Source organism: Colias philodice, chromosome 1, assembly GCF_061535455.1.
Source record: "Colias philodice isolate Cphi_HAF_F1 chromosome 1, ilColPhil1 Martin Lab GWU primary, whole genome shotgun sequence".
Classification (NCBI taxonomy): Eukaryota; Metazoa; Arthropoda; class Insecta; order Lepidoptera; family Pieridae; genus Colias; species Colias philodice.
In genome coordinates, this window is record NC_143086.1 from 6,063,488 (window position 1) to 6,090,276 (window position 26,789).

General features: G+C 33.7%; 2 protein-coding genes across 5 annotated transcripts in view; both read left to right on the plus strand.

Moving 5' to 3' along the window:
* LOC149491139 (UNC93-like protein) overlaps positions 1–13,424 on the plus strand; it is a 65,102-nt gene extending 51,678 nt beyond the window's left edge. For both annotated transcript variants that reach the window (XM_089703591.1, XM_089703523.1), the window contains 6 exons: positions 5,188–5,876; positions 6,487–6,712; positions 7,126–7,291; positions 7,867–8,134; positions 10,585–10,781; positions 11,037–13,424. In XM_089703591.1, coding sequence (XP_089559717.1) covers positions 5,207–5,876; positions 6,487–6,712; positions 7,126–7,291; positions 7,867–8,134; positions 10,585–10,781; positions 11,037–11,159 — 1,650 coding nt within the window. In that variant the 5' untranslated portion in view covers positions 5,188–5,206 and the 3' untranslated portion in view covers positions 11,160–13,424. The remainder of the gene's footprint in view (positions 1–5,187; positions 5,877–6,486; positions 6,713–7,125; positions 7,292–7,866; positions 8,135–10,584; positions 10,782–11,036) is intronic.
* Positions 13,425–16,241: 2,817 nt separating this feature from the next.
* LOC149491140 (peptidoglycan recognition protein-like) lies at positions 16,242–25,149 on the plus strand. Of its 3 annotated transcripts, XM_089705210.1 has the most exons (6): positions 16,242–16,562; positions 18,632–18,790; positions 22,277–22,438; positions 23,610–23,811; positions 24,314–24,426; positions 24,634–25,149. In XM_089705210.1, exons 1-6 carry the CDS (start codon positions 16,334–16,336, stop codon positions 24,906–24,908), a joined length of 1,140 nt encoding a protein of 379 aa, XP_089561336.1. In that variant the 5' UTR covers positions 16,242–16,333; the 3' UTR covers positions 24,909–25,149. The 3 variants fall into 3 exon arrangements, with proteins under 3 accessions (XP_089561336.1, XP_089561262.1, XP_089561197.1); XM_089705071.1 differs by lacking the exon at positions 18,632–18,790 and having other exon boundaries at positions 16,243–16,562; XM_089705136.1 differs by lacking the exons at positions 22,277–22,438; positions 23,610–23,811; positions 24,314–24,426; positions 24,634–25,149 and adding an exon at positions 18,906–20,131.
* The last annotated feature ends 1,640 nt before the right edge of the window (positions 25,150–26,789 follow it).

The following is a 26,789-nucleotide window of genomic DNA, read 5'->3' on the forward strand; positions in this document are numbered from 1 at the left end:
TAAGCAATAACGGTCAATGAATGTTGCGTGTAGATATTAATTATTGTAAAGAACTTGAGGGACGCTGTATTTTTTCATCAATTAAAATTGTAGAGATGTCGTGTCTCTGTACGTTTATCGATTCAAATTATCACTATTGATGATTATCACAAAGATTGTTATGAATTTAACCTCCATAATAATAAGCATCTTATAAAAAAGAAATATGAAGACGGGTCATGACCATTCTCTTACGCTTTATTGCTCAGCATTTCACACGCCGATAATATGTTGCCTTTTTTAACATTAAATTATTCATAAATGCTCTTATACTTAATTATTAATTAAGCTATGATTTAAACTATACCTACATATTTTAAAGTACTGGATATATTTCAAGATAGCATGAACTATGGTTTGTATGTTATTTTAATTAACACATGCATTTGTATCCCGAGTCTTTGTTACTTATTTTAATTAAAGAATATGTTTATAGCTTATACAATATAAAATTTCCAAGCTTCACAATGTTACTGCAACGTGTCTACTTATATCTGAGTTCATGAATGCTTAATGAGATGCTATTTATTAAACATTGCTGATAAAATAATTTAGTGTCAGCATCGTGTCTTGCTGACCTAGTCTGCACGAAGTTTATAATAAATAATACTTATAGTTAACTCTATAATAAATTTACATAATGTAATACTGTCACACCGCCAGAAACGATACACTTACCTACTTTGAATGTCATTATTTACATAAATTCCTGCGTGTATAATTTAATGACCTATACTTATCGAAGTAAGACAATTAAGTCGTTATTTGATAATTGATAGGCCTAAATATATTTGCATTCTGTTGTTATTGTCTTAATAATAAGGTTAACGTAGCTATGATATTCTCCTTTATAACAATGTACGAATGTTATTTTTTTTTAATTGGTGGTTATTTAACTGAGATTTTTTTGCATTCGTTTTTTTCTCTCTCACAAAAACACATTTTGTACATACCTGACGAAGCATTTGATGAATTCAATTAATTATAAAAGAACGCAATCCCATTAAAATAAATATTTCACATATTGTGTCATTATATTTTGATAAGTTTTTGCGCATATTTTCTGGCTAGCATTGATTTAATTGAGGTTTTATATTCGGTTATTTCCGGATAGACAAAGCTTGTTTACGGAGCTTCTTTACAGGCCTTGACTTCGGATGAGTGTTTATTCATCTATTAGTTTTATTACTGAATACATGCTTATAGCTTATGCTTCCACGTACTAACATTTAAAAAATATCTTTGAATGTTCGAATACTGAATTATAACCTGACTTTGACCTAATTGGGTCTGGTCTTAAAGACATGAGCCGAGGACAATACTTTACCAATATCGGTCATGAAGTCGCAAAACAAAAATTTAAATCACAAGTGAATAATATTCGTGATATATACCAATTGAATGCCCATGGAAGTAATTTGTCATATTACCATATCCACATTTGTCATTCACAAATTGCTCGGTTGTAATAGCCCATTACCCCGTTTATTTACATGGTTGATAGTAAGTTTTAAACGGTACTTATGTAAAGATTATAATTATAATTCCTCACTCATAAATAGTATGAATCTATTTAAACACACGAGGGATGTAATTTAAATACTCCATCGCTAAATTTAGTTAGATGTTAAAAGTAAATACGCCATCGGTTTGTGCTTTTGCGTAAATATTTAATTATCGTAGAATAAAAACTTTTTGTCGAATACCCTAATATTATTACAGCTCGGTGTGATTATTTTGGCAGCGTGTTAATGTATGCACTCTGAAAGGACAAATTATTGAAAAACGTTTGTATTTACTCGTCGTGGAGGTCAACAGCTAATCTGCCAAGTGAAGGCTGTACAGTGTGATAATGGATGCGACTGCTTGTAGCTTTTTGTGTTTATTTAAGCGATAAACGTGTTGATGGTCCTTTTAATTTGATAATTAAAAGAAAGGCCAACGCCAACGCCGAAATTGTTATCATGTAACTAAAATTTAACATTTTATACCAGAATCAGAATTTATAATATTATTTTTAACGAACTAGATGTTTGAGTATAACTAACACTGATGGCAGGGGTTATCTATGTGTATTGTTGTGCACATACATTTGACTTACGGATTGACATTAGGACAACGAAGTAAGGGACTCATGGCGTTGACTGAAAAAACCAGCACATTACCGTATTGCAAATTTGACAGAGTGACCTTGCTCGGCTCATTACCCAACGATGACGGGGTTGCTGGCACAGGAAGTGAAGATAGCTATGATACCGTGGGAGAATTATTCAATAGGCTTACTTATTTGTTTGTTTAGTCACGGCAACTACCCGAATTGTGGTAATTTCCTGCAAGCGATTATTACGAGAATTATTGTGAGGGATATGAATTATTGTGAGGCCGTTTAAAACCTCAAAACGTTATATAAATGTAGACAGATACTAAAATTCAGGCAAATGCGTTCAGTAGTTCTTCTGCTAAAGCGCAACAAACATCGCATTCTAATCCAAATAAACTTTGGCTTAAGCCGATATAAATGTGTCTTCTCTACAAACCTTGGATAGTGTATTCAAATAAAACAAGAATGAAACCAATCAATATTGTGAATATGTACCTATACTTGTTATCAACTGGGACAGATTTGATTTTATCGCAAATTTGATTATAATATTTGTTTTTTCTTATATTTTAAAGTTTAATACGAAATATACGAAAACCAATATGTATCCATAAAGAAGAATAGGCAAGATCATCAAAGGCACTACTTTTATGCATTATGTTGTTTACAAGAATCCACCTATGTAAACTGCACATGCATTATGTGGTCAGCACTGTTTCCATTTAATAATACGAAATAATTCATACATGTGCATTTGCAATTATACCTACTTCCTTGTGTTACATAAAGTATTGTACATATTTCCTAGAGAACAATGAAAATACAAGTCTTGTGTTATCTTCAAAGCACTGGTCATTATTCTGATCAACGAGGATTATGTGGACCGAGCCATATTTAGACTCCATTGTGTTGATTGCCGGTATAAACAAGCAATTATATCTCATACATGTCTCAAAACTACATCTCTTTCAGCGCATCGTGTTTAATTCATAGCAGTTACAATATTCATTAAAATTGTTACGTAACAAAGTAAAAAACCTATAGACCCATGAACGCACCCAAGTCAGATTACAAGTGATTGCGGTCCCCAAAGTACCTATTGTATACTTTCTATAAAGCGACCGAAGCGATGGATTTAGTCCAATTTATAGCTCTGATCAAGACAAGAGCAACATAAAGAACAAGAGGCTCGTATACTCCGTAGCCAGTATTCCATCCGTGTTTACACAGGCCGTATAAACAAAATAGACAAAACAAATGTCAACACCACATCGATCCAACAACAAACGATAACGTACATACTTATTAAGTTTCACAATGGAACATTCAATGAGTGCCTGTTTTCGGTGCCTACTTGAGCGGAATATGTACTAGCGTTTCAACATGACACCATCAGCCCCTTTTTAATCGCCTTCTCGCCATTCTTGGTAGTGCCTAATCACGTCCTGGCGATATTAACGCTCCGTCGAACAAGCTACAAAATTAATCCATTTTATGTTCGTATACAGCACTCGTCTGATCTCGTGTCGAACACCCTGAGTACCATTCGTCTGATCTAAATGGATTTAGAACGTGATATTATCGCATTTTATGGATTTTCTACTATTGTTCCAAATACGGCCCGAACAATTAGCTATTATTGCTTTGAGACGCTATTTTGAACACGCCATAATTTAGTTAATATTTAAATATCTCTGTCCTTGTGATAGTTATTGAAATAAATACCTAATTAACGACTTTTTGCTAAGTTAATTGTTTTTGCAGTAAATTAAAAAGCTCGTGAATTGTTGCTATGCCTTTTTTGAATTATTAAGAGGCTCGGTTGCGTCGTTAGCGATAACTAATCATTAAATAAACATCAGTTAAAATACCTTCAAGTATTTCACAACAGAATAGAAGGTGCACATAAGGCAATACAGGTGAACGTTTTGTACCATCTTATGTAAATATTCTGCTTTGACTTCAGTTCTACCGAACATAATTTACACATGTTATTCATAGTTTGGGATTCACCAATTTACCGTAGTGGAAATATTTATAGCTCACTTCTGACAAAATGTGAACATGCAAATTGTTTAATAATTTCGATTTAGCTGTTAATCCTTTAGATGTTAATTTAATGTAATGGATTTTTGAGATTAAATATCTATCAGCTTACAAAAGGATGTCACGTACACGCCGGTTTGTCCTCGAACGATATAAAACCGTTGCAAATATCCTTACATTTTAGGGCTGATTTTTCAATCCTTGGTTAAAACTTATTCATCGAATAACGTATTAAACTACCATTTCAAAAATGTATTGTAATTTTCCTTATTTGACAGTTTACAGGTGACATTTTAATATGTTCGTGTAATACTTTATTGGACGGATAAATTTTAACCAAGGATTGAAAAATTGGCTCTTAGTATTTCCGTAAACGTTCGAAACAAATAAAAAGGACCCTGTAGTACTTCAATTTATAATAGCTTTACTGGTACATTGATCTCGCATGCCCATCTATTAATGAAAGGGGTATCTATATAATTTCTAGAACATCAGAACACGAACAACATTTATCAAATTAATCGTAGCTCGGTACGTCGTCGTCCATCACATTGTTTGTATAATCACAGTAATTTTAAAAACGCTGCCTTTCAATCAGTCCATAGTTTTCCATGTGGTCGTCTGATGATTATGTCATGACGAAATAGTTTGTGAAACACAATACAATGGTCCTATGGTATGTACTCAACCGATGTTGTTCATTGTAATGTAGAATGCGAATCAAATCGGAATTGTTACAGAAACTACAACAGCGTCGATCACAACACGCCGTCTTATTGTTTTCTCCAACCTTAACGTTCCACAACAACTGGCTCATGAATGTCCCTTAAACCTGACTTATGTCCAATATGCAATAATACCGATTCGAAATTTTATCATTCTTAAAGACAAAACCGTGTGCAAATAATAATTGAATAATAATAGGTATGGAAAGTGCAAGTGTTAGTTTATTCATCAACGATAAAAGTGAAAGTTTCTAACGTTTTCCATTCCGTCCGCAGGTCAAAAAGAGAACACGGCATGACTGCGACGCACGGCGGCGGGTGTGAAGATGACCGCCCGGTCAAGGACTCCGTGTACACCCTCAAAACGGGATTCAAGAACGACGGCTACCAGCATGACCGCGACTCGAACAGCGACATTGTCAAGCCTCCGCCTCTGCCGATGGAAGACGATTCCTACGCCTCCGGAAAAGTTAAGCTCGCAAGGAGCGAAAAGTGGAGAATACTTAAGAACGTCGCGGCCGTTAGCTGTGCGTTCATGGTGCAGTTCACCGCTTTCCAAGGCACGGCGAACCTGCAGTCATCGATCAACGCCCGTGACGGCCTGGGAACCGTGTCTCTTAGTTCCATTTACGCTGCGCAAGTCGTCTCTTGCATCTTCGTGCCGACGTTCCTCATAAAAAGGCTAACGGTCAAATGGTCGCTCTGCCTTTCCATGCTTTGCTACGCACCGTACATTGGCGCGCAGTTCTTCCCGGCTTTCTATACATTGGTGCCGGCCGGCGTTCTAGTCGGTCTCGGAGCGGCTCCTATGTGGACATCGAAGGCTACGTACTTGACACAAGCGGGAAGTGTGTACGCGAAACTGACAGACCAAGCAGTTGATGGAATTATTGTGCGGTTCTTTGGATTCTTCTTCCTCGCCTGGCAAACTGCTGAACTGTGGGGCAACCTCATATCAAGTTTAGGTACGTATGCAATTATATTTGAATTTGCATTGAAAGCTAATAAGAAATAGTTTTAATATACTGACCACCACAATCTAATAAATGTTTAGATGATTCATGATAAATAAAACATACTGAGCATCACAATTTATTATATTTTGATTATTATTAATCATTATACAGAAAAATAAAACGATCACTGAATTTCACAATGATGAATTGCAATTATTGTTATTCAATAGTACTTTTTAAATGATTAGGTGGTTTGTTTTATATCAATAATTACAACGTTAAAGTTGTGAATTTATAATTTTTTATGAATAATTTACTAACCTGATTGCATAATAAATAATTATAAACAATTACTTGTTTTTTAGAATGAAATAATTTCAGAATTCATTCCAATTATTAATAAGGAGGTAGGGCATCTATTAGAAATTCAATAATACTTCGAGATTATCAACATTCGAAGACAAAATATTATGTAACCAGGGCCTTTTTGTAATGAACTCGATTTATATTTAAATCAAAAACTTCTTATAACGAAGAATGAAGTAGGTGTCAGCTATAATTTCTCCTTCGTACGCCACTCCGCTTATTCCGTGATGAAACCATGCCAATCTCCCCACAGTGTTTTCGTCCGGCGTGCACAGCGGCGGCAATGTAACAACAGAAAACACGAGCACCACGCTCCTCACCTGCGGAGCGAACTTCTGCATGGTCGGTGGCGGCGCGCACGACAACCAGAACCTCCACCGGCCTCCAGACACCGAAATCTATGAGATCAGCGCTATATACCTCGCTTGTGTGTTCGTAGCCGTGCTCATGGTGGCTTTCTTCGTCGATCCCCTCTCTCGGTAAGTCCAGTAACATGAATCGATATTGACCAGCGAAAATAAAACAAGCAAGCTTATGGTTTTATAGACAACCAAATTTACGTCCATATCATTAAGTCACATTTTCGTTTTATAGTAGACGTCGGCCCTGTAAGAGCCTTCACTAACCATTAATTAAAAACAAAAATAAACTGAGCTTTATCCTGCTTTACCACGATGCAAGTTCCAAGAAGTTTTCCGAAATACTCATCCATCATGCCGTTTTTTATGCACTTATTAATTACATTGTATGCAAAAATAATGCTATTAAAATACCTACAAGATAAATTTAGACTGATGTGAATAATTTCGTAATTATTATTCAATAATCTCGGGTATGTACGTTGCATGCGAGTTATATCAGCACGAATTTACTGATTTAATTTTTTTATTAGGTATGGTGAGAAGCAAAGGCAATCAGACCCTTCCAAGGAGCTCACTGGAATCCAACTGCTTTCTGCGACCGCTTACCAGCTCAAGAAGCCAAATCAACAACTATTGATTCCAATTACATTATGGATCGGTATGGAACAGGCGTTTATTGGGGCTGACTATACACAGGTAAATTTTATTAGGATTCGGAAATTTGTAAATTAAACCTTTCTATTGGCTATTTTATTTAAAAGAAATATATCAACTTGTAACTCTTTCTTTGGCTTATTTTTATAGTCTTTACTTGCTGCTCCGCGCGGTTTCACCCCCGTGGCTCCACTCCTGTTGGTCGTAGCGTGATGATATATAGCCTATAGCCTTCCTCTATAAATGAGCTATTTAGATAGCTCAGTTGCTTTCGGTGTTAGCACCGAAAGAATTTTTCAAATCGGACCAGTAGTTCCCGAGATTAGCGCGTTCAAACAAACAAACACTTCAGCTTTATAATATTAGTATAGATTAAGACAAATTGCACTGGAAATATTCACGAAATTTTCCACTCAAACCCACGATTACGTTTTTTTCAAAAACGAATCTAAGAAATGGAATTAGTTTCGTTTGGAAATTCGCATCACGAGATAATATTAACAACAAAAGCAATCATGAATGGCAATAAAATTTTTTCTCCATACGTAGTTAATATTACCTTTAACAATGTATCGAGCGAAGATAAAGTGTATTTTTTAACTCAGAACTTTTTTTAGGCATACGTATCCTGTGCGCTGGGCATCCGTTCCATTGGATATGTGATGATCTGCTTCGGTGTGGTGAACGCTATTTGCTCGCTGCTGTTCGGTTCGGTGATGAAGTACATTGGGCGGTTCCCCATCCTGGTGATGGGAGCAGCTCTCCACTTGGGCCTCATTGTCTGGCTTCTCATCTGGAGACCGAACCCAGAAACCCCTACTACCTTCTTCGTGATTTCGGGACTGTGGGGAGTCGGTGATGCCGTGTGGCAAACCCAAGTGAACGGTATGTTGTCTTATAATTGTTTTTATTAACATCAATTAACTAATTACATAGTTAGCGAAGTCACAAAATATTTGTATTTGATTGACCAATTTTTGTATAAACTTCAGTGATTAAGTTTCAATTAAAACTGTTTAAGCGAGGATTATAATAAATATTGATGAATTAAATAAAATATACGCTTAATTAAGCAAAACATTAATATACTTGCGCTTGTTAACACCTGCGTTGTGTCAAATAAATCTTTTATATTTCATTGAATATGAATAGATAATATTTTTTGTTTTATCAATTTTTTTGTTTGCCGAGTTGAATACACCTGCCACAATAGATCACGTTCAACATCATCTTCCAAAACATATCCTTAAGATTGTTAGTAGGTAACTGTTTTCTCTCACTTACATACTTTATTTATGTATTATTTTTAGTAATGAATTACAAGAATACTCAAACGTACAAACATACATTTTTTTCTAACTTGTTATCATTGCTTCTATAAAACTGTAATAATAAAGTTCAACCGTTGTAGGCTATTCGTTAGCGTCACATAGAAATAAGTAGTTTTTAAGAAGGTTCATCGACCTCCTTATAATCGGCTTCATCAGCGTCTGCCGGGCTAATTGTAAAAAATACGAAATAAAATTCAGCTCTAAGATTGCAATGTATTATTGTACGTGCGAACATTCGTCACGGCTTGATAAACACGACCAAGAACATCGAAATTTGTGTTCATTAAATCCTTTTTGTAAAAACTTTAGATACGAAATTACTGACCTATACTGATTTCGGACAAATTTAAATGAATAGAATAAACGATTAATATTCATTATACCTACTCTCAAACGCGCCAAAGAAATTAATTAAACCAAACAAGCGAACACTTTATAATTTAAAACGAATATTTTAGTAAGACATGTTTCCTTGTAGTTATAAAAAGTTACCTACTTCCATTCAGTTTTTTTCTATGAAAAATGACTGACTTCCTGTAATAAATACTTGTATAGTACCTACTGAACAGTTTTAAATATTATTTCTACAATACGATCAAATACGGACCAGAGTACGGTACTTTTTGGAACAAACATGCAAACTGGTTATACTGTGCCTTTGCTATTCTACTTTCCTCATTTCTATATTGGAATGTCAGGGTTCAAATATATGACCCACTTAAGCCACTTTTATACTTGCCATACACAGTAAAAAATATCATACTTAAAACTCTTGTTTGAATTTAGTTGTATTTTAAAAATATGTGATTTTCTAATTAGCTAGGTAAATTAGCGCCCAAAACATTTGATGACAAAACAAATCGATTTAATGAATAATTAATAATATATCTTACCTTAAACTTTGTGTCAGATACATGTCCTGTTTAATTTTGCAATATTCAGGTTTATTTTTTGTAAAACTCGATCGATCCTTGATATGAATAGGCATTGTACCATTTATGTGTTTGTTAAAGTCAAGTTAACGTACTTGTAATTCTACATAAATGTTTCATGAAAATCTAGAAAATTCAGTGCATTGTCATCAAGGAAATGGTTTATCTTTCAAATAAATATCCTTAACAAGCGTTAAAATTGTTAGCGTACTGTGTAATTACAATGCCCGCTAGATCGATGCTATCTGTTAATTTAATATGAGAACTAAGTTCTATTAACACTTAAATCACAATTAAATGTAATTATGAGATAAATGTGACTGAAGCATCCTTCTGTTACATGCTACTTTACTCGTGCCATTATTATCCACCAGTTTTCCACTTATCCGTCATATAACATAAAATAAGTCACTTATGGACGATAAACAGACATATTTTAAAACAATTTTGTTTATTACTTATTTAAGCGGGCTTTGTTTTTTTTTTCATTTCGCATACTAAATATTAAAATTTTTAATTCGAGTGTTCAATCAAAGTTCAATCTGTGCCATTCTATGGGTTCGTATAGTTTGATATTATGATTTTACAATGAAAAAAAAACTGTACTGAAATAATATAATATGTCACTATTGTCCAACTGCGTGGTTACAGCAAGATTTAGGACGCTGTTGTATCGATGTCTCAGAGTGATTTTGAAGCAACAAAACTGTCACGCACGCTTTACAAAGGCACGTTTTTATCGAAACTTCATAAATAAATTACCTTTTGAACGATTACCTTTAACTATTTCCCGGATGAGACTACAAATATACAATTAATACTTCAATACATAACTAGGTACCTACAATATAATGTGAAAAACGCACTATCATGTTTAGGTATATAAAAGCAAATTTAGGAGGTGGAAATTCTAATCTGTTCCAGTTCTATAGGAATTCGTATATTAATTTTGCCTCGGTTTTATATTATGCACATAGTATATAAGATGCCAATATTAAAAACTATCGTGTGTAGGATAAATAGATTTCAATTTCAGATGAAAACATTATTCAATATATTATAATTGTTTCAGGTCTGTATGGAGTACTTTTCAGGCGTAACAAAGAGGCTGCGTTCTCGAACTACAGACTGTGGGAAGCCGCTGGGTTCGTGGTAGCCTACGCTTACTCCACACACCTCTGCGCTAGGATGAAGCTGTACGTCATGATGGTCGTGCTCCTCATTGGCGTTGTTGGATACATTATTGTCGAAATCCTGCACAAGCGAAAGGTGAACACTTACATCCGTAGTCATTAATCAAATTGTTAAAAAACACCCGTCCTTCCATTATTACGTCATTGCTCTAGCAACAATATGATATAGATTTATTGACCCATTTCATATTTCAATTGTAACAAGTTGTGAAATGTATTTTGTCTTCAAACAATGAATAAAAACACGCAATCAATACAATTATCATCTTATAATGTAGTTTATTGTCGTCGATCATTCAATGAGAATTGAACCATGCATTTGTCGTTACAGACTCGCCGATTGAAGGCCATCGCTGACAACCCAGTGGCTGCGGCAGAAGCAGCTAAACAGCCCCCAGAGGAAGACGACGAGAAGGATGAAATCGACGACGAGATCATCATAACGCATCTGTAAAGCGTTGGATACGATCGCTCGGATCGCCTTACCGCCAGGCACTTTTCAGTGCTATTTTGCCATACACAAAACATTTAGGTACAAAATCACACTGAAATTATAATTTCGAATTTATTTAGATCTATTTATACGTATTCGATAAGTAAGTTTTGGCTTCTGTTCACGAAGCGACCAGAGTTTTAAGTACAAAGGTTTTCCGAAACATCGATTAATCGATAATATTCTTTTGATACGGCTCTGTGAAATTCTTTATTTTCACTAAATATCAAAACTATATACGTATAAGAATAGTTCAAAATTTTACATTTTGGATAAATGTTTTTTCCAAAAATACCTTCAAAGACAAAATTTAATATATTTTGTATAAATATACCATTTTACATAACTATGCATTAATGACGGCTAATCGGCTACATTTCAATGCAGTGTGTAGTATTAAGACAACAAGAGGCAAGCAAAATCCTGAATGAAGTACTATTAAAATTGAAAATAAAAGATAAATCCATATCTTATCTGTTGACTTTCTCGGACTTCATTTACCGTTATACCAACTAACAAGATTAGATCAAGACTATATTTTGCGTGTCATCAATATTATTATAAATGCGATTACGATTGACATACGATTCAACGGTAAATTATTATATGTATGTAACTTGATTTGAATACATAGCAATCAACGAATCATAAAAGATTTAAAGAAAGTGCATATTTAAAGATGTGCATATTCCAGTAAATAAGTAATGTTCATTTCATGTCTCAATTCTTGGAAGTTTTTTTTTTAATCTTTACGCTACTGTATTATATATTGTAGTTGCGACAATATTTAACGAAAGGAACACGTCATTTAATTATGGGTTTTATGAATGAATAACCAGCTGTGTTTACTGTTCTTTTATTATTTCTTAATTGTGGTCTTTGTTTTAAAATTTTACATATGTTTGTATTTTATACAAAGACTACAATTTATTACTAAGGAACTACGATCTTATAATTATAATATGATGTTCACAATGAGTACCTACCTATACTTCGAATCATCAACTTTTGAACTACAAAATTTTTTAATTTTGTTAAACAAATAAATAAAAAATTAACGTAGACTTTATTGGGTTTTTGGCTGGCACCAAAGATGTCATGTGAAGCGTAAAGGTCCTCTATCGTACAGTTGTACGTCTACTTGTTTTCTTTTATAGAGAATATTTGACCAAAAACAATATTCATTCATCATTTCTGTATCTTAATAGTTATTTATCATATTGTAATTTTAGAGGCAATGATTAGTTCATCTGTGTAATCTTTTCGTTTAATCTTTAAATTATTTCAGCACTAGTTTTATAATAACCTTCACCGTGATGTTTTTAAATGCAACAACTAATGTTGGTGGCGTTATTTTTATTTTTGTTTAGTTATTTTGCTGATTAGTTTATGATTTGATTAATTAACAAGTTGCACTATTTATACGTCGTGTGAATGCATTTTCATATATAAACAATTTTGTTTAAATCTTTGTAAACACAGCTAAACATTAAGTTGATTTCACGTTTAGCTAATTATTATTATAATATCAGATTTATGAGGTCTAGATCAAATAAATTAATAGTATGCATAAGTTTATAAATATTTAGATTAAGTTAATGTTTACCCATTGCTATGTTTAATATAGTGATGTCGTAGGCGATATATTTACAGAAAAATCCCTTATTTTAAATAATATAGTATTTATTGTAATAAGGCATGAATGTTTCTTTTACTATCGTTTCATTCAAAATTCCTAGCAATTTATGCAACGGTGTAGACTTAAGTATACCTATGAAGCATTAATATACGTAATGTATACGTATTGGACAACAACTTAGAATGAAAACTAATTATCCACGCATCTCAAATCCAGTTGATTGTAATGCAGATGCGAATTAAAGTAACTTAAATATAATGCCTGCGATATTTTCGAATTTTGGTATGTAGTTGTGATGATTTGGCCCCGGCATGTAATGCTGACAGGCATGATATAGAATAAAATTTATATTCGTTTGTGGTACGCGCGGTGGGTACCAACTTTAGGGTAACAAAACCACGTGATAATTAACATAAAGTGTAAAAATATATAATATGTTATTGTATAAAAATATAAGTAGCTGTAATTGTAGAACATAGTATATTTCACTTGGAAATAACACTTCCTTTGTTTAATTAAAATTATGTTAAATTACACTGTATTGTCATACGAATTTGTGATGAAAATAAACACTTAGTTTGTTGTAATTTTTGTGTTTTAATTTACCTGTACCATTAACAACTCACCTGTACAGTGTACGTGTCTATACTGATGAGGTGGAACAAAACACTAGATATTAAAACACCTATTAGTTATACTTAAGAATACAAAAATAAATTTGCTCAAATGCAATTTTTATTAGTTACTTATCACAATTTTTGCTGTTCTTAGAAGACCTGGACAGGGACTTTAATTTTAATTTATTATATATCATGTATTTTGGTCTTTCCTCCTGTCACGAAACAGTTTTAACTAGGTACTATAAACATTTTGTAAAATATAATAAACACAACCATACAAATATGTATTTAGAAAGAAAGAGCTCAAGAATCGAAATAGGTATAAAAAAATGCGAATACATAGGTAGGTAGGTACCTATATGGTTTCGCACTTTTTACATCTGGGTTTTGCGTTATTATTATAATGTCCATGATGACCCTTTAAAGATTTTGAATATTTTCTCAAGGCATAAGGCTATTTGCTAACCAATTATCAAATTATATAAAACTTTAGATTTCTCAAATCTCAATAAAAAAGAGCGCACTTTACTATTTTCCACTCGACCCTCATAGGTATCTTTGACACTTGAGCTTTACTGGAAAATGTCGACATAAAAAAGTTTTCTCACGATATCTCCTTCTGTGATTTGTTCATATATTATGTAGCGTCTATTCCAAAATGCTAATTATAATAATTATCTCTAAACCTTTTATCGATTTAATTATTCTAATGCAATAAAAAATAACTTCTGTAAATCCGCAGAGAATTTAATGCAATTATATTATCTCTATATGTATATATTAACCAAAGATATAAATAATCGTGCCTGGCTGTTTGTAACAACTTCGAAACAACTTGACCATTTTTTCATCGACTTCATATTTTGTGTATGAAGTATAAGTATAGATTTTTTTAATAACTGTAAACAGCAAAAGTATAAATATAACTATTTTTTTTATTTTAAGTATACATAATGGTATCCAACCAATCAAAGTTTGCTGGGTCAGCTAGTTTTGTATGAAATATTGACTTAAAAATTATGACGCCTTTCAGTTTATTTATAGAAAATTTACACATATAAGTACTTCAGGAGTCGGAAGTTTTAATAAAGGCACATTTGTAAATCCTTCACTACTTTTATTTATATAAATGAAACTATCATGAGTTCCTGAAAATACTTGTAGATATATTTTTAGCCTAAAATTTTATAAAAATGTAAATACAATTTTGTGAATTTCAACAACTTTTTACAAATTAATAGGTATTAACTAAGTATTTCAAAATATGATTGCAATGATTTTGCAAAAATGCTTAACTGTAGATAACTATCACATCGACCGCGACGTACTAGATAAATTTTGGCCATTTTACGTAAACCTCGTATATATTTTATAAATCCAGTCCAAACCAGTTTACACTAGATATGTTATTAAATTGATAAAATATTTCTTCCGGATAATTATAAAATTAACGGTACTTTTTGGGTTTTATCTAAACGGTTCTTCCCCAATTTGAAAACAAAGCACACAACAAAATGATTATCTTGATAATCTCATAAGTGCTATTATATTTCCCTGCCCCTTGTAGATGTCTTATTATCATCGGGAAAAAGCAAATAAATTCTAGGAGTCAGTATAAAATCATTACTTTACGTTCTGATATGCAACAAATCGTGTAGCGATACAGGGAAGAGTACCACAAAGATCAGTCAATAAATAAGGTAAGAACTAATTTTATATACTTGTACCAGCTAGTTTATACTTTATTTTAATTTAAAAAGAAGCCCTATTAGTACTTCATGTGATGTAATTCATATGTAGTTATTACTAGGTTTCCGCCCGCGGCTTCGCCCACGCAGTCAAAGAAAAACCCGCATAGTTCCCGTTCCCGTAGGATTTCCGGGATTGCGTCATTTTCCCGGGATAAAAAGTAGCCTATGTCCTTTCTCGGGTATCAAAATATCTCCATACCAAATTTCATGAAAATTGGTTCAGTAGTTTAGGCGTGATTGAGTAACAGACAGACAGACAGAGTTACTTTCGCATTTATAATATTAGTATGGATTATCGATTTAAATAGAGAAAACTAAATCGCTGAAAATTGAATTACGGCGTAAGAAAAGTCAGAAAATCTAGGTGACCTAAACAATCCCATGATTTTTGTATGGTGAATGGTGATATCATTTAAAAAAACCATCGATTCGGAAAGCAGTTTCTACGGAGCTAGTTGCTCTTTTAAAATCATGTCAACTTTACATTTTAAATTTACAGCAGATGTACTTATATATAGTAGGTATTTAGTATTTGAATTAACGTATGAGTATGAAGTAACTCGCTCCGCTTCGGTGGACACTGGACAGGCAGCCTAAGGCAGCCTAATAGCTGTATTTATTTGCCAATATGTAGATTTGAAATGCACATGCGCCTACCGTTTTGTTGTCAATTGATTGTGAGTTAATTGTATCGTTATGACTCGTATACTTACCATCTTCATGGACCTTACAAATTAACTGCAAATGCAAAACGTTTCTAGTACGTATTAAGATCATACAGGTCGACCAGTGAAAATGATCATTGAGATGCTTAAAAGGAAAACATTGTAAATAATGTTGTATATCACACAAATTGCATTTTTCGAGTGTTAATTAAATAATCACGTCACTCTATATATCATTGTAATCCTTAATTCTTCGGCGTTACGGTTAAAAATAGTGTTTGAAGATAATGATTTCCTTATCTCCGTTGCAAACCTACAATACGTTTGCAAACCCCGAACCGGCTATAGGTTCTCATTCGACTGCGGCGATGTGTTCATTAGTCACAACTCGGAACGAGCAGTGGGACGTCGTTCGTTGTTGTTGTGTGATTGCGTCACCACCGCGCCGCCAGTGTTTGTTATGTGGACGGAAAGAGACAATGGTAACGAGGCAATTGCGTGTAATGGACCAGGGACGGCGAACTCCGTGGTCCTCATGGACGACCGCATCCTCGCCGCCGCCAGCACGAGCGCGGCGGCGTCCACACCGCAAGTTTCCAACCTAAACGTCAACAAGTCGTCCAGGGTACACATCGGCCCCAAATTTGTCTCCGTAACACAAAATGTCCAAAACGCGGAAATGATCAAAGGTAAGGATTTCTTTATAGGATTTTCCTCGTCCATGTTTATGTTTTCACTTAGATACTATTGAAATGATTAACTTGTTGTGTTGTTAATTACATTTGCTTGCGCATTGGCATTGCTCTGCTAGCGATATGAGAATATTTATATGTACAATAAGTATATGAATATAATATTGTTGTTGCGTTTACTAAATTATGTTTTGAATGTGTGGCTCTATATAGAGGGCTCTATGTCTATAAACATTATACCTACTTACTTATCTTTAAGTTCATTTTTTACGCAGTTCTAGGTCATTTAAAAAACTAAAATGTGAATTCAATATGATAAACATCGCTGAAAAAGTTGACAACTACTTGATAAAAGAATAACTACCTATAACTCAAGAGTTCAAGCTGTGGTTCAAGTAAGGGCGTCAAGGGCACCCAGACTAAAAATCTTTAATCTATTGTCACATATAAATTAATCACATTACAATATAGGTATATATACTATTAACTATACATACACGATAGCTATGCGATGTGGTTTTATGCATGACATAGACATAAAATAAAACAAAGACAAAATACAATTCAGAATAGATCGTTGTGTCGCATAATAATAAGCAATAAGGAAGATTATTTGTTCGTTTACAATTCATATTTTGAAATTAATTACAAATCATATTTGGATCCAATACTCCTTTGTTAATTTTGAATGGTCATTCACAGATATTTATTTAAAAGTGGCTCTATATTTGCTATCCGTTTCCAATTACTGAATTAATTTCGTTGATAGATGGCGCATAAATTTACTTATTAAGCTATAGTCTTGATAAACCTACTTTGCAAGTGCGATGTAGGTAAATAACTCAATCAATCATATCAAAATATTGTTTTTATATTAGTAGTGCGTCGCGACTCGCGTAGCTGTCATACCTATTAACAATGATTAATTAATTAAGGATTTATTTAATACATTCAGGCAAAGTTATGCTTAAATTTTAATTCCGATAATCCCATAGATAATATATGCAATTTTATCGTCAAAAATACCAACAACGAAATTAAATATATTGCATTACGGAAATTTATCATTGTGTACGTTAGTGTACCCCGCTAAATTTGATTTAATAAACGCTTTAATAAATTCAATTACAATGCAAAAGAATAATACATAAATAGGTTAGATCTACTAATAACACTCGATTCAACAATAGAAAGTATCAGGTGCGATTGAATGCAATAAATTGATAACTTTAATACAATTAGTGTTATCTGAATGCAGGTCAACATTTTTTTATCGCTCTGTATCACGATAAGCCCTAATAAGTAATAACTAATTTATGTCGCTAAAAATATAATTGAGACGCTCACTGATAATAATTTGTTTGACAAACAATATTACTTATATTATCTATTATACAAATGACACTTTTTTGTAAAAAAGAATCTTAAATGATTATTGTGATTATTACCTACTATTGCCGCTAACATCGAACTGCCGAATGCTTTATTAATGTTAAAATATTATTTGTTATTTTGTGTTATGATTTATATAGACAATTTACGTTGTGACAATAATATTTTATATTTTGCAATACTTTTTCTTTAGATTTAATCCTATTAAATCTAAGCAAGCACGTAACTTCACAAGATAACCTTACATACCCTATCACGATGAACTATTAATGTCAAACGACAGAATTACAGATATTATATATATCTGTTTACACAAATCCAAGAAATATATTTTTTTAAATATAATTTATAACCTTGGATCCACCTCGTCATTGGGTTTTACCAGATTCTAAAATTGTTACGTGCATACAATATGAAATCGCGTCATGCCATAAAGTCAATAGGTACGTCAAAGGTTTTAACTCTGAAAATGAAACAAAAAATGTATTTAGAGCGGCTGATCTTTGAATAGTAGCTACTATGCTGTTTGTTCTGCCATTGCATCACTTATTGGAAATCTACGTAGATCCAGTCAATACATATCTATAATATAAAACAAAAACGTATAACATGATTGCATTACATATATTTAGAGATTCTTCTCCACTTGATGAGTGTATTTCTATTGCTTTCAGGCCGTATTCTTGGCCTCGAATTGGTGTCAACGAAGCATGCGCGCAGGGTACGATGCAGCGTCGCAGTCTTCGTCTGTTGGGCCTTTCTTGTCGCCTGCGGGTTGGCAATCTACCTCATCTACATAGCCCTTGCCACTCAACAAGCCCGCTTAGATATAGGTAAAGTAGTCAAATATTTCAACATTCTTCGAATATATATTCTTATTATAATTGTGTTCAAATGGTTATCAAATGTCTGGCCTTGCGTGTAATTAAGTCATTCTTCTTTGCCCAGGTCTAAAGGAACCCTGGTACCACCGTCGAGGAGACTGGCAAGCTATGCCTGAATATAGACAAGACTTCCTTGCCCTTCCATTGTCCTACGTAATAATCGGGCATTCCGCTACACGCCACTGCAACCAGAAGTACTCGTGTATTGAACTTATGGTTTCTATTCAGCAAGATCACTTAAGATGGGGCTTACTGGATATTGGTCCTAATTATCTCGTTGGAGGGAATGGTTTTGTATTTGAGGGTAGGGGTGCTAACGTAATGGGTGCAATGGTCGCTGCTTGGAATAGAAGGAGTATTACCGTCATGTTCCTAGGAAACTACGTAAGAGATATGCCTGATGATGCACAATTTGATCATATAAACAAACTACTTGAAACACTTGTTAATGTAGGTGTATTGAGACCAGACTATACTGTGTTTGGCCAATGCCAAGTTCAGCCCTTGACCGTACCTCCTGGCCAAAATGTGATGGCATCGATACAAAAATTGACGCATTGGAATCCTGCAAACGTCAGTGGCTGTTTACCAGGGTAGCATCGTTGGAATTACAATACCTATTTACTATTTTGTAGGTATAGCTAAAATGTATTGAATTTTATTTCATGATGTGGTCAACGACTAACATCATTGACAGCTGCGCAATGAATAGGCAGACCAAAGAACATATTGTATTTGTTGAAGCAATTGCGCAGGAAGTGTTAAGCTAATTAAAAATTATATTTTACTATTTCGGGAGAATTATGGTCATTTTAGTGATATTGAGCATATTACTAATTTAATAAATTAAGATAGTAGGTACCTACCCATTGATTGTCTCGACTTAAGCTGGTCAAGCTTTATTTCGTTGCAGAAATTAATAAATTATGTACCTAGTTATAAACAATTTGAGAGTTGATAACATGGGCTACAACAATGTGTAACACACTTATTAGGTATGAGTACATGCTAAGGCACGTATATTTCCTTAAACAACAATAATACCTTTTAAAATCTATTTTCCTTTATAAGTCTGATTTTAAATGTATTGATTTTAAATAACAATTATATTGTGTAGATCTCAGTAACGCCACAAGTTGGCAAATTGTATTTTTTATATTACAATACATGTGTTTTACAAAAACAATATTTAGTTTTTCTAGAAAGGGGGCATCCAATAATTACGTGAAGCTTTAGCAAAGAGGAAACTAAATCGCCTCAAGTAAATAATGGATGCCCTCAAACTTTCCAAATATTTCACTTATGCTAACTAACACTTAATTTTAAGAATTTCCCTTTACCTAGGTACCTAACGATTTTCTAAATAACACTCTTACACATAAAAATGTGTTTTGCTTATTAGACCGGTATTCAAATAGAAAATGCTACTATAACGACAACTAGGTACCTACTTGTAGCTACGATGAAATAACTACCTAATTTAACGAAGGTAAACATTAAATATAAAGTAACAAGGTACCTATTACTTTATATTTTATATTATTAATATTCAAAAAACCAATCAGTGATTAATCGCTTCAGAATGCTTCCTCAATTTATAAGCTTTGTACTTATGTCCAAATGAGCCAGATGGCTAATGCATGATGCTTACTTTAATAAAAGTGAAAAATACGATAATAAATCCAAAAGGGCATATTGTACGTACATCTTAAGTTAGTATACATAGAGCTTATTTATTTCTTATCTCAAATCAATATTAATAGATAATATTGATAAAAGCAATTTTATTTTATTTATAAGCTATAAATTATTATGGTGCATTTGTACCTATAGGCACATTATTTGAACACCAAAAGAAGATTTGCAAATGGTATAATTAAAACAGTTTAATTAGAACTATGTACCTACAGTTCAATTATACGTAAATTTATAAAGAATAGAAAAAAAATCGACCACGAAGCGGGAATCGAACCCACATCCTTTCACGCCAATCCGGGGCGGACGTGATATAGGTCATTTCTTTTTTATTATCTGCGAATACAGTTGGTTTTGAAATAACGCCATCTATTGCACGCCTCATAAGCGAAGCGTTGAGGTGGGTACTACTGTCACTTCGCGCAAAACATCTGATTTTTCAAACTTAAAATGTCTTTATGTATTTTTTTCAAATTCAAAAAAAATTTCAAAAAAAAATTTCATTGCACTTGTAAGATAATACATACACACACATATTAAGAAAAAACACTATTTTTAACATTCATGATATTTTTGATGTCATTTTTGTTATTTAAACTAGTTAAAAAACAGTTTAAAAAAGTTCTGTCTTGGACGTCCGTGTGTCTGTATGTGCGGAGGATTTTCTTGTTAACACGATAGCGACCGAAATACTTTACTAATCGAGTCTTTTTTTTCTCTTACGCTTGAGTATGCTCAGGAATAGAACCCTTTCATTTTTCAGGGTCTGATTCGATGTGGTTTAATTGTTATTAAATAAACAAAAATAATAATTAATAAATAATTATTTAAAAAAAATTATGAGGCGTGCACTTTTGGATTTTCCAAATTATTTAGGTAGTACAATAAAAACTTACCGTATCACTTATTAAATACGTAGGCGTCGCCATATTATGTGTATAACGCATATACGCCGTACGCATACCTACTCAAGAAAAAATTGGTTAAATTATAACAAACTAGCTTTCCTCTCGCGGCTTCGCCCGCTTTGTCTAAAACATAACAAATTATATACTAAAAGTTAAAACCATCATCTTGAATCACTATTGAAAAAACACATATCTTTTAAAAAAAGCCGCATAAAAATCCGTTGCGTAGTTTTAAAAATTTTAGGAATACATTGGGACGGAGAAAGCTGCTTTGTTTTATACTATGTAGTGAAGCAGATTCATAGCATTCATAATATGGTTAGAGAGCTAGCGCAAAGCTACGGTCTGTATGTATTTGACCAGACCTGGATTTTTGTGTGTTGAATGTTGATTCCTCTATACCTACTATATATGAGATGGGGATCACTAAGCCCACTATTTTCGTCACGGTAGACATTTTCATTGCGTACAGACTTACCTGAGCGCCCGCCCCGTCCACCACTCTGGGCTTAGTGAATCCCCATCTCATGTATAGTAGGTATAGAGGAATCAACACACAAAAATCCAGGTCTGTTCAAATACATACAGGTAGCTTTGCGCTAGCTGATAGCTCTCTAACTATAAGTTCATACAACTAATATAGTTAGTTATTGCAACTTTGGATTACCTATCGTATCGTGTAGACTGTAGCCTGTAGTAACTCAGGCCCCGGAACCACAGACACAATAGAAAATCTATTGTGTCTGGGACCGATCGGGCCGCTTGGGGCTCAGCTTTCGAGAAATCATTTTATGAACATTTTATACTAACCATTACTGAATATTTGTTCCAGAGCTCTCTCTTCCCAAATACCTGTGGGACGTCGTGAAGAACAGTTCTAGAACGGAACGGTTGTCTTGCGCAGCAGCACTCATGGTTCTAATCACATGTATCACTCTTATAATCTACTTCACCGTGCAGACGACGAAGTCTGCCGATCTGTTTATTGATAAACGTATGTCTTATTTGTGTTTTGTAATTTTTTGTGTATGAGCATCATGAGTAAGTCATTTTGTAAGATTGGTGAAGATGTTCTTATGAATTTATAAATTGCCTTAGAATTTTTTGTCATGAACTGTGTGTGTAAAGTTATGTACATACAGTAGTTTTATCGACATCACCCACAGTAAATAGAGAATAATATCAACTAATAAATTAACCTCATATTTTGATGCCTACGAAAGTGCGTACGTAAGAGCTTAGCATTCGAAGAATAGGTTCGATAAATTCCTGATAATTCTTATCGTGTACATTTTTACACTCTCAAATGCATAAAATTCGAGTATTTTTATCTTCAATACACGCCTATAACAATAGATAATGCAAGGCTTATTAGATAAAACCGACTCGAAAATACTTTTAATTGGCGAAAACCATTTTAGGTATATTACGATTACTTTGATGAAGTTCCCTGGTATTCACCATCATATACCTATATCTTTTTAAACCCACAGCATCTCTTAGGGCGGCCGTACACGGACCGCTTCAAGCAGTTGAGACCCGACGGCTTGAAGCCGCGACCGCGCGGTGATTTATAGACATTCATTCACTGCCGTACACGGACTGCTCGAGCCGTCGCGACCGCTTCAAGCCGTCAACTGCCCGGTTTGTAGCGACAGCTCGAGCAGTCCGTGTACGTCGCTCAGCCGTTAAATGCTCGAGCTGCCCGTGTACGGCCGCTTAGAAAGGGTATTTGCAGCTCATAAACACAACAGAGTGAATAGGATGTCACGAAGTTTTGTAACTAGTACTTATATGGCACTATATTAACATTTTCCTTAATCAATTTGAACAGTATAGATAAATTGAGAAAGACAGTTATTATAAACGCACTGAATTTACGCTCTATTTTCTTCGATCCTTTTAATCGAAGTTCATAACCATAGGCTCTTATAAGAATAAAATGAGATCAATTATTTGAACCAGTGTTATCTGTTACTTGTTGTGATAATACGAAAGAAAGAAAACTATTTAAGGCCAGTTGCTATAAGTTGTGCTATAAGCTATCAGCAAACGTATATATATTATCAGCAAACGTTCCTATAAGCTCTTATTTTAAAAGTTCGTTCGTTTTATTAAGTAGTTCTACAAGCTGTTTGTTCTTTTTATACTTGGTACATTTCCAGCACCCCACGAGTGGCGTATTACCAGAGAGATGTGGCTAGCCCAGCCCTTCAACGAGTCTGCAATCGCGGAACATTTCAATCCGCTCATGCTGGTCGTTGTGCAACATACTGTGAGCTCGCCTTGCACCAAATTTGTGATTTGCGCGGCCCAGCTGCGCAACATGCAACATTACTTCATCGGCACCTTCAATTATGATATACCGTAGGTGGATACACGTGTTTCTTGTTCAATTTTTATTTGTAATTATCATATGTATATTTTCTGCTATAATATTATTGACTTTGACCTAATATCTTAGAAGCTGGTCTTTGATTTCTAATAAAGTATTCAGTTAGTGCACTAATGAGCGAATGTAATTCTGTAAATAATACAGTTCATTAAAATGAAAATTACAATTAGCACAATTTTATCTTAATGTGAAAGTAGCATAAGTGCGATTACGAAAGATAGTAGAACAAAAAATATGTATCTTTGATAAAAGGTACAAGTTACAACACATTTTTTCACATTGGCCAAATTGTTATTTCAAAATCAAAAATATATAATATATTTAGTTTCATTTGCAGCGAAATTTTCCGTAGAAAAATAAGCCTAGTAGTAGTCTGAGAATAAAATAAACGATTTGAAAATTGTAATTTAAACTTCATATTCTAATCAAGAATAGTTAAAAATTATGTTGTAATTAGTAAAATTGTAATTATAGGTATAACTTCTTGATTGGTAACGACGGGCGCGTTTACGAAGGCCGTGGCTGGAACATAGAGGGCGCACATACATTTGGCTACAACCGTTGCGCTGTTGGGATCGGATTTATTGGTAAAATCAATATTGTTACATTTTACGTTGCTTAACATAAATGTGTTGAATTTACCGTTTAAAACAGAAAATTTTTAGCTGTCATGATAGCCTTCGAGAGTAATAGATTTGTTTGACTAAAGTACAGTTTTGTTCATAACACCAATAATAATTTTCACTTACACATTTTACGCAAAAATTGCAATACATACTTCCATTATATCACAGGTGACTACCGCGAAGAGATGCCAAATCACTCCCGCGTGACTGACGCCCAATTAAACAGGACTCGTATGATATTGGCTGAAGGGGTTCGCTTGGGCTACCTCCGGCCCGACTACCTGATAGTTGGCGCCAAGGACTTGCGGGATACCGCCAGCCCTGGCTCGATCCTCTACGAAGCTATAAGACAATGGCCCAACTACGACCACAAGAACCGCTTCGCCGGCCTCACGTGCGAACAGATGAACGAAACGTTCGGCAATTCATCGCTAGCCATTTAAGTATTTTTAGTGACAAATCAAAAAATTTCTGGAAATCTTCCGTGCCATTGCAAAATTGAATTGAAAATTATTATTGCGTTTAATACTAGTTTTTTAATCAAATTTTAGAGTAAGATTTTGTATCATTTTTTAATAAAACTTTGTAGAAACTATTGGTATTTTTTTCACTGGCCTGCTGCTAGAGGTAGTATGTACTGTAGTACATGATGTGGTATAATGAGTGAACAATAAAAGTGTTGTACGTGGTATAATCACAATCTTTATTAGTATATATAATATATATTATTATGTTTAGTGTACTTTATTGCATGACTTGTAGAGCTATAATAATTATGACACGACATGCATTACAACGCGGGTCCTCCTGCTTAAAAACCTTTGCGTCATTTAACATAATGTAGTTCTGAAGCTGATATAATAGATAACCTAACCATTTAGAAAATTTTCAGTACGTATATAAGGTACAAATGAACACGACTCCAAGATAAAAATATGTTATGATCACGATCGTAGAAATTGTACTGAATTAATTTAATCACAAGTATCAAGTTGTATACAGTTTATAAACATTTGGCATTGATAATAATAATTTATTATAAAGTAATTGAAAGAAAAATAAACATTTGATTTGAAAATTTGTAATTCAGAAAGGCTCATCATTTTCACATTACCATTTGGTATTTTATTATAATTCAGAGGTTCTTTTAGGCACTGTAAAGAAGTATGTAAAGAAGTGGCTCGCCAAATTCGTACTTTGTCAAGAGTTGGGGAAACGCACTTAATATTATTTTCACTTTGAAGACATTAATTTTTCAACAATTACAGTTATCGAAATTTACGGAAGAGACACGTCACACTACGGAAGGCCGACAGCTATAGTAATGGATATACACGAAGACCCATCGATATATCAAAGCAAGTAACACGTAGAATACAAGCAAAACAAGACCAACCTTAGTGGTGTGACGCAACTATCAGATCTATACAAATGATTCAACTTCATCTGCATTGAAATTCCGCCTGAAAGTGTGGTTAATGTAAGACTAGTACATAATAATACCTAAACCCGAATCGATCCGGGGCTCAATACACTACAACATCGAATATTATTTATCAATTTCCATTATAACTATTAGTGGTTACACAGGCCTATAGATATAAACGAATATATAGCAAATGATATAATATTATGCAGCTTACATTGCGAATTGCGCACGTTTGTTCAAAATTCCTATTTATATCTTTGGAATTAATTACATTCACTTCTCCAAAATTGAAGCGCGAATGGGAATATCAAGTCGCCGTCACTTGATTATTGCTTTGACGTAGTACGTTTTAATTAACGAATTAATCATTTTCAATCAATTTTATTCTTAAATTTTAATTTAATTTAGGTTAAATTGGTGTTATTCAAGTTAATTACGAAATTAGCCTCTCACTAACTGTTGAACATTATTTGCCAGAAATAGAATTTAAAGCAAGGCACAGTGTTGTATATTTTAAACAATCTTAACGCATACTTGTTTACACAATTTAAACACATACAAAGCACAATCCTATAGTAATCATCAAAAGAGGAGTTATTAAATTACATTTTATTTTCTCACTGACAGTCTATCACTTTATTGCAAATTCGTTGTTCTATGCCGACGAAACAAGCTATAATTACTTGTTGGTTTTTTTTGACGTGACATCGTCTTATAATTCGATAGAGCCGGCTGCACGCACGAAAAAACATGACTCATGCGGCGTTACCTCGCTCTGAGGCGTTCCATGTAAGGCTTGAAGTGCAAACGAGAGCGCGGAACGAGCGACAAACAAGCACAATCGGACGTTGTCACGTTCAACTATCGTCAGTAAACCGACTTTACAGACAAACAG

Excerpts from the sequence above, each read along its gene's own strand:
- LOC149491140 (XM_089705210.1), top strand. The coding sequence starts at position 16,334 with ATGTGGACGGAAAGAGACAATGGTAACGAGGCAATTGCGTGTAATGGA. Across the intron at positions 18,791-22,276 it reads ACAAGCCCGCTTAGATATAG|AGCTCTCTCTTCCCAAATAC; the intron begins GTAAAGTAGTCA and ends TATTTGTTCCAG. Across the intron at positions 24,427-24,633 it reads TGTTGGGATCGGATTTATTG|GTGACTACCGCGAAGAGATG; the intron begins GTAAAATCAATA and ends ATTATATCACAG.